The 11,791-nt window shown below is 41.8% G+C and overlaps 1 protein-coding gene across 1 annotated transcript; it reads right to left on the bottom strand.

Moving 5' to 3' along the window:
- Window positions 1-498: 498 nt before the first annotated feature.
- Window positions 499-10,215, bottom strand: plpp1a (phospholipid phosphatase 1a). Its single transcript, XM_034546682.1, is given in 8 exon segments — window positions 499-1,764; window positions 2,006-2,182; window positions 3,132-3,189; window positions 4,735-4,904; window positions 4,907-4,975; window positions 4,977-5,018; window positions 7,162-7,316; window positions 9,804-10,215. Coding segments are annotated over 8 exon segments (843 nt in total). The 5' UTR covers window positions 9,862-10,215; the 3' UTR covers window positions 499-1,650.
- Between the last annotated feature and the right edge of the window lie 1,576 nt (window positions 10,216-11,791).

An 11,791-nucleotide genomic window follows, 5' to 3' on the forward strand; every position in this document is an offset into this window, starting at 1 on the left:
GTGAATCGTATGTCAGTCATAAAAGCCAGGTATAGTCGTGTGTGTTGTATATATATATATATATATATATAAAAATAATAATTTGTATTAGTTATATAGATAAAAATATATAGATATAGGTTTATACTAAAAAAAAAGTATAATGAAGTCATGAAGTTATAGTATTGTATTTCAAGTAATGTAAAGAATGAATAAAAAGCTCCATAAAATCTGATAAACATAACAGTATAATACTATTGCATTTCCCAAAAGGTCAATAAAAAGCCATAGTAAAAGTCTTAATTTTTTGTAAAGTATGTCCTCAAAAGTTGCTTTTTTCGAAAGCGTAAAGAAGTCATAGTATTATATTAAACATAAAAGTAATTGTATCGTATGCCATTAAAAGTTATTTAAAAGTATCATGAAATATTGTGGTTTATTCCCAAAATGATATGAAAAAAAATGAGTCACAATATTCTTGTTCATGTCTGTGAGAATGCATAATATGTATAAATGACGTGGATGTGAACAGAACCGTCTTTATTCAGGTGAATGCATCCGCGTTGTCAGAATAGATTGAACATTCATGCTTTTATCTTTTTTGATTAAATACTTGGTTCATAATATATTTGATATATCTGGTTGAGAAAGTAAACAAGTCATGACAATACAAACACGCTTCATTCTGTTCATGTTAATAAAGCAAAAATGGCTTTCGTTTTTCAACATTTGACTTATTTTTCAGTAAAGTCTGTCCCGTGAATTGTTATTTACACACAGATTATACAAAAGTACATGTTGGCTGTTGTTGGTGTTTTCAGACACACAGAGAGCTGTGACAGCAGCAGCAGTCCAGCAAAGGCAACACGGGACTAAAAACTGACCGTCTGCTCTTCAGCTGTCTCACCAAACACGACACCGGTCGAGCTTTGGATCCCTGTGACTATATTGGGTGAGACAGTTGGAGAGTGAGACAGCAGCAGCGGTGGCGGCCTGGAGTCAGCAGCTCCAGATGAGAAGCACTGTTGCCTTCTGGTCTAGGATCAGCTTTAGTGCCCAGCACGTTCTCGCCTTGAGAGGCAAACATTTTTTGTATTAAATGGCCCCCTGAAAATTAACACTGGACTCAAGCAGCAACGTTTTGAGACTCGGATGTCTTAGGGTGCTGGAGTCGACCTAGAAACTGATCCTGAAACAGATCGTTGACTCCAGGTCAGGAAGAGCACAAAGCAAGGTTACATTCACAGGTTTCCAACCCGCCTCGTCCTCCCAGCAGTGGTCAGACCCTTTAGTGGGCGCGTGCAGCAGTAAAGTCCTCCCGCCAGCTCAGTAGATAGATGCATGCAAAATGGTTTCTTTCTTTACAGAATCTCTAGGCCCTAACCTACTTCTCAGCCACTGAAGCATACCTACGAGGCTCGGACATGCAGGTCACACCACTTTCCTTCGAAAAAGATGTGTGAAAATGATAAAGTCTTCAAAATTTTAAACAGGCCGATGCAGAAACGGTCTCACTTGAGGTAAGAACCAAATGTAGGTCCATGCAGGGCATCGGATGAGAACGTGAGATGAAAGGCTAGAGAGCTGGGATCCTGGGGGGGGGGGGGGGGGGTGCATATGGGCAGAGCAGAGAGGGGTCCTCCTCGTCCTCCTCGTCCTCCTCGTCTTAGCTTAGTTGGGACTCTCAAAGTGGTTTCTATTTGGCTCCTCCAGGGTTGTGTGTAGGATGTCGACGTCTTTATGGGCAACTACGCGTGGCTTGAAAAAGTCAGACACGCAGAAGACCTGCAAGACACAGCAAGAGGATTTTGTAAAACCGCATAGGTGAGTGTTTGGCTTTGTTTAAATAAAAAAAATAAAGAAAACATCACTCAGGGGGGATCGGTACCTTTAGATTCCCCTTTCTTGCAGATAGTCAGATGAAAATGTTCAAGCTGCTCACGTTTGTATGATAATTATGAAGTTACATCCAGGAGATAATTGGCTTAGCATAAAAAAAAGCATTATATAGTATATAGTCACGTACCACCAGGACAGCCATGAGAGCCCCCTGCAGGAGTCCCGTCAGCACATCGCTCCAGTGGTGCTTATAATCAGACACCCGTGACAATCCTGTAAACACTGAGGCAGCGATCAGGAAAAACTGGATCGTGGGTCTGAGCAGCCGCGCCCATTCCACCTGGAGTCGGGCCTGCAGGTAGAGCTGAAAGAAGACACGGGGAAAAGGGATTGCTGGGCGATCGATGTGGTGCGCAGCATAGCCTTCGGCCTGTGCGAAGGTGTAGGAAAATGTGCTGCAGTAATTTGCAGATGTCTCAGATGCATTTCCATTTGCGTCGCCACACCGGAGTGCCGATGCGTCGTGCAGGAAACAGCTTTAAACTAACATCGAAACTTCCTCTTCCCAGTTATCAGATTATCATCATGTCCGATAGGCCACATGTCCCTTTAGTCAAACTGACCGTGCAATAATCAGTAAAACACACTGTGTATTCTGATAATCTAACCTGATAATAACATATCGCATCACCTGAGGAGCGTGATGAGTTAAGCGAGGAGGAATCTCTGGCCTAATTTTCAAAAACCTTTGTGTTTGTGTGGAAAACAGGCATCGGTTCTTTTTTTCCTAGTCGTCTCACATCGAGGACAAACAAGCTTAGCCGCTCCGTCCAGATCCATGTCGTTGCCATCATGTAATTGTGGGCACACAGAGAACCACTCCCTGGTTTGGTAGGTGACGGTTTAAATGTCAGCTGCCGTTTCTCATTCTTGAATACCCGCTCCGTGAAGAGGCAGCTTTACGCTGGCCCCGGCATCTATTTATATCTGCTGTGTTGAATGAATCAGCAGCCTTTACATTGCTTCAGGGCTGGGCAGTGAAATCAGCTCTGAACGACCAACAGAGGAAACTCAGAAGATGCGGCACTTCTATTCTAAAAAAATGAATAAATAAATAAAAAGTTAAACAATTCCTTTATCGATATCACCGTCGACAGTTTGTTTGGGAGCTTGATGTGCCAATTAACACGACAGCAAAAAGGTTGAAAAATATATACATTTACAGTTTGCAAAAATGTGTTCCAAAGGACTTCCTTCAAACCCAAACGCTCCAGTGATTGAAAAATCAATATGCAACTGGTTTCGGTACTTACAGCCAGGAACAGCATGCAGTACATGGAAAAAGAGGAGTGGCCGGAGTAGAAGGACAGCCTGCAACGGAAAGGGAAAAGCATGGCTCAACACTTTGCTATGTGCTTAATTAATAAAAAACACAAAACAAACGTGAAGTCACTGATGCATCTTGTTCTAATAACCATTAGACACACAAACATCAATTCTGGCACTCCCCGATTGGGAGTTTAAGGTGGAGACAATAGTCACTGACAGGAAGCCTGGACGATACAGTAACGGCATATATTCTTTGTCGATTGCAGTAAATCAGTCTTTATTTTGAATTTGAGACTGAAGCTTTGATGATGGTTTAAGTCAGCCAAATTAAATCGCTTAATCGACGTAATGTTTCAGCACCAAGAGTGTTGCAGGACGGTCGGACCCTGTGAGGGCTCCACTCACTGTTTATGAACAGAATCCATTGGGATGAAACACAAGTGAGGTCCCTTTCCTTACAAGGGATGTTTTTTCCATCACTCTCTCAACCTTCGGGCGCCCAAAAGCTGGGCTTGTTCTCTGCAACGCAAACAACAACACGGACGCCTCTTCTCTCCGAGGGACATTACCCGAAGCCAAAGAGGAATCATGTTACAGTAAGAGGATCCTGAGCTCGCTGCCCGGCATGCTCCGTCCTCTCCAGTATGCTGCACATTATCTCCATTAGCGACTCGCAGGCCACCCCAACCACACACATGAAATACTAAATGTCCTCACTGGACCTTTATTTTTGACCTGCTGGTAAATGTGTGTCTCATTATACTACAATAGAATAAACAAACCGCCCGAGGAAATATCACCAGCAGATTAAATAACTCAAGAGGGCTTCATCAGAATGAGAAGTGGATATCCTCCCCGCCCACTACACTTCCTTCTGCTGCGAGCCGATAAGGGACACAAACAAGCTTTACATTCCTGTGATATTATTCAAACCTTCTGCCCTCGTGTGCTGCGTCTCGGCAAAAAAAAAAAAAAAACACAAAAAAAATCCCCGGTGTGCAGATATTGACCAGAAACGTCACAATGTTATGCCGTAAGAGTCCCGTCATCACCGTGAACAATCAGCTAAGTATTCACAGGCCGTGCGGTGACACGTTCAACCTTTGCTCCGTGCTCTTACACCACGAGCATGTTGCAAAACAATGGAGTAAACTGAGGTCCGGAGCTTTTTCTGTCAGATTTCACTAATCTGTTTGGCAACAAAACAAAAAGCCCAGAGGGCTACACATTTAAATCAGGGGCTAATTTTCCACCGCAAGCACATTCATTCATCATTCGTTAATCTAGAGCTGCACCTAGTGATTATTACATCATCAATTATTTTCTTGATTAATCATAAATGCATCGTTTTGTCAAACATCTGTCGTCTTATTCTGGAAACAGTTCAAAAATTCCCAAGATATCATATCAAGCTGTCAAATATGACAAATCCTCACATTTTTGAAAAAGAAAGCTGGAACCAGAAAATGTGGAGAAATGACATCAAATCAATCCATTATCAAAATGTGTTATCCATCTATTTCCAAATGCTATAAAAGAAAAAAAGAAGGAAAAAAAAGGAGGTTTCCGAGGGAAAGCAGTACATACCTGCCCTCGTTGGCCATCTGCAGGTCTCCGGTGCAGGTGAAGTTTTCAATATACGCCCCCGATGAGCAGTTGATAAGTTTCCAGTCGGGTCTGCACACGTCCAGGAAGTGCGGCCTGAGCCGGCCAATGGAGTACTTGGCGATGTCGGTCAGAGACTGGCTCATGGCGGCGTCCCGAACAGGAACGTGCCGATGGCTTTGTAAACGCTGGAAATGTAGCTGCCGAAAGACGACTTGGATTTTGATTTGCTTGAGATAAACTGAAAGGCACTCGCCAAATATCATCTGTAGGTCGGGAAGGAAAGGATGCAGAGTTAGACACACAAAACAACTACAAATTATCAACATCAACATCAGAGCCCTGCATTAAATCCCTAATCTATAGTGTCTAAAGAAATAGTTTGACCTTTTTTTTTTGACCTCGTTGGCCCCAGGATGATGTCCAGTTAAAATACTACGCTTTTTGTTATTAGATCTTTTTAGATCTCGCGATAAAAGACTGTTGGAGCGTGTACGTACGCGTTCATACTGTATTATTGTTGAAGTGTTTGTTGTTGCAGGTCCAGTGGGCTTACTTATGTGTAATAACAAAACAGCTGTTGCTGCTGCTTTGCTAACTTTATAAGAGAACAATCAGCTCCTGTTGATGGCTCACTAAAGATTAAAAAGGCGTTTTTAGTGAAGAGACGTTATTTACTGAACTGAATGAGACACTTTTGGAGCCTCTTTTTTTAGAGTTGTCACTTTTTGTTTTTTTTATTCCAATCGGCATCAAACGACCGGCTTTACCGCCGCGTTGCTTGTGAAGAGTTTTCACATCTGTCATATTTACTGTTGTTCTGCAAACTGTTGGAGCGGCCCGCAGAGTAATTAAGGGCTGGTGAGTTTCAAAGTAAAAGTCCCCCTCGGGGTCCCCTTTCTGTTTCATCTTTCAAATACTGCAGTTTGAAGAACTACAAAAGTTTGGAAAACATTTTTCTACAACGTGCAGTTAACAAATTAACTGTCAGTTAATGGTAGTGGCGGCTCATGCAAGCATTTAAAAAACACACTACGGTGTTACAGAACAACATATTTAGCAGCAGCCATTTATTAAGAGAGAAGGAAGTTAGTGGCGTAAAAGCACACACACACACAGATAAGCTGTTCATAAAAGATCAAATACACACGTTAAAAAGAGTTTGCAGAAAACAAAACAGATGCACTTACAGTGAGTATTGTGACGGGAATCATTACACCTCCTAACAACTGATAGGTAATGGTGTCTTCTTTAAGGGGGTACTTGATTGAATCATCATTACAGAAAAAGCCCCGGCGGAAAGGACTGTGTCGCACATTGAGAATTACAAATGGAAGTCCAGCTATAGCAGAGAAGCAATGAGAGAGAAAAGGAACACAATAAAGGTTACAAGGACATGTCACTGGGCCTCCGACCACTCACTACCCATGATGCAACACCATGTGCCTGTGCAAAGGGAGACGGCAGCCATGTGACAGCGTCGCCCGAAACGTTGCATTTCTCTGAAGGAACACCAGTGTGCAAAATATTAGTGGTTAGTGTCGGCATGGCAACAAGACAGTTAAACGCCGACACGGAATGGATCTTGAAAAGAGAAGAAGAGCACAAAAGGGACATTTCTGAGTTTATTTTTTGTTTTTTGTATCACTGATACAATAAAGCAATAACAGAATGCATCGGTCTGTCTCCACAGACAGAGGAGCCTTCCAGCTCCTTAAAGCAACAGGAGCGCAGCTGTTGCTGGTGTATCCATATTTCATTATACGTTTTGAGTTTGTGTTCGTTGGAAAAAAAATAATTGACCAATAGAAGGATTAAAACCATGAAAAGAAACATTAATAAGCTCCACAGTAGTAGCTGAGATGGTTGAAATGTGTGTGGACGCAACATGATTTGACAGTTACCGATTTGATATTAAGTGTTTTTTAAGTGGACATCTTCCTTTCTCTTTAGCTCTTGATACACAACTGTAAGAGCTGATGAATAGCCTCAAAAAGCCAAAACTGCATAAAGCATACGGTGCATAACTGAGTTCAGCACCAGGTAGCTGTGCGCCACTAACTGATGCTGCTATATGCTGAATAATAATCATCCGTTTCATGAAATGAAGGGAAGCTAGAACCACTGGGAATACTTCCTAAATCAGGCTCTGAAACTGTGTCGGTCTCTCAGACCCGACAGACCTGTCTCACAGAGGACATTTTGACTTGCCATCACAGGAAGAAAAGTACAGGTAATTTATAATATTATTGGCTGCCTCCCACGTAGGTGTGCCGGTAGCCCAGCATGCATCCATAACAAAAAGGGCCCCGGTACGACTCGGAGTGCATCGCAAGGTATCGGTTCCACCTGCGATGGACAAGTCAACATGTCGGCCGTGAGAACGCTCACCGATTGACGCCTACTTACGCAGCTAATGGGCAGGGCGAAGCCCACAGTGTAGAGCACTGTGGAGGTTATTGTGCTGTGGTGGAAAGGGTACTGGAGGCTTTCGTCGTTACAGAAAAAGCCCCTCTGGTAGGGGCGGATCTTACCCAGGTTAAAGGCTGCCAGAGGCAGACCCCCTGTGGACGAAGAGATCAGGAGAAGTTACCACTGGAAAACATAGCACAGAAGCATGGCAGAGAAAGAAAACAGGTGCCGTAATAAAGTGTCGAGGTCTTTGAAATCTGTAGTGAATTTCTGACATTTCGAGGACGACGGTGCTCTTTTAGCGCCACAGCGAATAATTACATCTGAGAGACAGAAATGAGAGATCACGACCTTTTGAGCAGGCAAGTTGAAGGATAAGGCGTTATTATTGGGGTCTATGAGTTATTTCCGTCACTTAATACATTGCAACACTCAGCTTTAAGCCCATTTGTTCCCAGTGAGGACGGATAAACGGATCGCAAATATATTCTTCCAATTTACACGATTTCCTTAAAATGCCACGCACTGAAGTTTTTAAATCAAACGTTGTTCACACAGGAGGAAATAAGAGCATTTATTTGGCACTACTTTCAGTGAAAGTGGACAGTACAACGAGCATGACATGGAGGTGGAATTGACATCTCCATGTTTATTACAATAAAGGAACATGGACCACAATGGCACATGGAGAAAAATAAATAAATATGCATAAACAGGACATGCTCAAAATCAACTAATTGTTAGTTGTAGTCTTTTCGGGAGTTCCCAATAAGAAAATATTGCAATTCATATCCTTTGACCCTGAGCCACAGATAATATGCATTAATGCTCTCAGCCAGATACTCTGCAACATTATGTATTACATAGTAAATGTCATTACACCAAAGAATGGTGCTATCTTTGGGTAGTTCTTCAGCAGGGTTGAGGAGCTTTGGGGGGTTGTCGCACTACCTGATTACCGTATCAGGTGTTGATAAGCACTCCCTATAAATAAAATGCCATAAAGTTAATAGATTATGTGTATAGGTTTTGACGGTTCAAAGTCTGAATGTGAGGCTGCTGTTGTTTCTCTGGTGTGGCTCATTTAGCACAGCGCAGAGTGGGGGAAGCACACATTGGGGGTCTAATCAGGCAGAACATGAGCTGTAATTCACATTAACAAACCACATCCACGAGTACACACAAACTTCCGACAATCTACTTTTTGATTCTGTCGTCATTTGTGCAGCTGTTGTCACAGTCAGCTGGTCCACACCAAACTGATCGGCTACAACAGCTGAATGTGCCGGGAAGGCGCGACAGAAACACACTTTATAGTCACTTTATCACTGCAGCAGGAAGCTGCACAAGTGTGTGTGTGTGTGTGTGGGTGTGGGTGTGGGTGTGTGTGTGGGGGGGGGGGGGGGGGGGGGGGTAGTGTATATTATAACATAAACACATGAAAACGTATAAGGATCTCAGTAATTGTGTGGACCAAACCCCCTCCAAGCACTTGACGCACTTCAGAAATTCAAAACAATCTCTTTTTCTCACATTTATCAAGGCGACTCCATGCGTGTCCATGTTTAGTCACATGCAGCTGCCTCAGCGTGGAAACAGATTACTGCAGATGCTTGGTTATAATCCAATAGACAATCATTAGCAGAATAATCCAGTTTTCTTATGCATCGGTCATCCACACAGCAAACTGAGTTGGTCCAGTCGTACGGTCTCTCACTGCTAACGGCACTAGTGCACTATGAAATAGCTCTGGAAGTTAAACAATATGTGTAAAAGCCGTCTTCCTTCATAAACAAACACATATTTCCATATCCATAGATTCTGGATTTTTTTTTTTGTGTGACTAATTCAACTCTTTTATAGAGAACATGTCTGGAGGGAATCTTTTAAAAAAAACTCCTACAAGCACATACGTAATGTTAACAATATACTGTGGACTGTCATTCACAATCAGATTTTAAAAAAGGACTTCAGCCCCAGAGACAAGGCGTTTCAAGACTTCGAAACCCTAAAGCCCTGTGAGCCCTGACACAATGATTCATGTATTCAGATGTGGGTTTTTTTTTAGAGCATGGTGGTGACACTTCAAAGAACAACTCTGAATTGTGTCAGGTCTGGTATGAGTATAGGTGCTCTCCTATGAAATGAGAGGTGTGGTCACATGAATCAGGAACTTTGGGGGGAGTAGATTTAAAACATAAGCCTGGGAGGTATTCATTCCATTAATAACATTGTTTCTCAGCAACACCTTGAATAAAGAAGAGTAAAACCACATGTATGTTTATAGTCAGGCATGCACATATCAAGCATATATCAATATTAACCATTAGATGCCCGTGAGCATATGAAGTGGCACACAATGGGAACACACAACATGTCATTCTTGATTGAATATTAACTCAACTTTATACCCAACCTATAAAAAGATATTAAACGGATCTCGCAGTTTGCTTTGGCGCAGGTTAAAATAAAAAACGGTGAGCTCCGGGTGTAACCGACACTCGCGTGAGATGACACCGCTCCCTACGCGTGATGGCAAGCAGTTAAAAAATATCCGCAACAGTCGGATTATACAAAGAGCACAAATCGGCTTGTGAAAGCTGCGACACACAGTCGGTGAACAGCGTTGAAGTACATACCTATAATCAGACAGGCTACGTCCAGCAGGATGAAGGGGACTCCTCTCGCCTCGAACATGTTTGCTCTCGTCTGTCTCGGACTCGACTCCCTGATTTGCGTTGCCTCCTCTCTTGTAATAAACACCAGCAGTGGGATGCCCCTCCTCGAGATGTCGATCGAGTAAAGAGAGAGGGGGGGGGGCTCCGAAAATGCTAGCGAATGGTGTAGAAACACAATAAAACAAGACGCATATCAAGAGGATATGCTATTTGTTGTTTTGTTGTTGTTGAGGGGCGGTGAACTGCAGCAGCGCCGCTGACTCCGCCAGTCCGTCATGGTAGTTCTAAAAGCCGGTGAATAAAACAAACACTCCCTCCAACTGAGGACCGGGTCATTTGCACGGACACCTGTCCAGCCAGTGGAGCCGGAAGCTCCGGGGGGGGAGACCGCGGTGGGCGGAGCCTGCGTGCTGCCTTCACACCTTCGCGGAAAAATCGGATTTTTTAATTTACTGCAAACTTTATTGCAAAATGACTGCGCTTTTCTTCAAAACTAACAGCACGTTATTGGAGTAAAGTAAAACAGCAGCTGCCAAAAAAAAAAAAAAACTCGTCTTATTTATTCTTTGTTTTGTTTTCAAAGGATTTCCAAAATATCAGATTTTTAAATGTTCACTAAGCTATATTTTAAAATGGTCACGGTGACTCCTAACTTTACCCGTAAAGTAATGTTACTGTAGAGTTTGATTTTATTAGCCCCAGAGATATTTTATCCAATGAGAAATATTCAAAACTTCAAATATACAAAAAGAGAACAACATTTCACATAACATTTCACATAATTTTCCGTAATGAATTGCCTCAGTCAATATATACTAATCTGTGTGTACGTTTAAGCTTGCATTTAATTATGTGTAATATTAAGTTTACTATAAACAACCACGCCTAGCACACTTAATACAGGACCAAAAAGGAAGGTTGGTCTTCACATTATCAACTCATTGACCCCATCTAGTGCTTTGGAGGTGAAGTTACATGAATACAATACTGCTCAAATAACAGCTCAAAATTCTCAGCAATTATAACACGTATCAATTCCCATTACATACACCCAGTTGCCAGTTAATTAGGTACACTAAAACAAAACTATTGCAGTCTAATGTAACCGTCGTATCCCCCTCTTGAAGGTTTCAATAAGGTTTTGACTGATGAAGCCTCATAAGCCTCATAAAGCCCTACAGATTGTAAAGCCCTCTGAGGCAAATTTGTAATTTGTGATATTGGGCTATACAAAATAAACTGAATTGAAAATAAACTGAAATTCAGACACACTTTTAAATATATTTCCATGGAGGACTGTGGATTTTGTCTTTCAACATTTACATCGGAAGTGCAGTATCAAAAATATATTGATAGTATGGACGGTAGGAAATATTACAGCAAGAAAACCCTGCTTTAATTATCATTTGGTCACCTTACTTTTGTTTCAAGATAAACTTTATCAGGTGCAGCTAGACAGAAGAGTGAGCAAACCAGAGGAGTCGGCACAAGCCCACATGGTGCTGGGAGAAGGTTTAATTAGGAAGTGATTGACAGCACCTGTGTGAATGGACCACTATGGTTCCCTTTAAGAGTTTGATCTTTCTTTGGTTCCCTCGTAACTGTCTTTACCCTGTTCGTCTTGATTGACAGGTGAAGACTGTGTGTTTAAAAGTGACATTATGAAATAAAACAGCGACTGGGAAAAATGTGATAACAGATTTAGAAAATCTGCTGAATTAATTGAGCTGTTATTGTGTGAATAAGCAGAATAATATGAGTTAACATACTAATGAGTTGAGCTTATTATTTCACAATGTCATAATCACATTACACATTTTGTCTATTTTAATAGACAAAATACTTACATACTTACATACTTTTCTTCTGCAACTGCTCCCTGAAAGATTAGGTTAATGATATAAATTTATTATGAAATGTATAATATGATCTTGCCAAGAAGTAAAAGT

The sequence above is a fragment of the Cyclopterus lumpus genome, chromosome 12 (genome assembly GCF_009769545.1).
Source record: "Cyclopterus lumpus isolate fCycLum1 chromosome 12, fCycLum1.pri, whole genome shotgun sequence".
Lineage (NCBI taxonomy): Eukaryota > Metazoa > Chordata > Actinopteri > Perciformes > Cyclopteridae > Cyclopterus > Cyclopterus lumpus.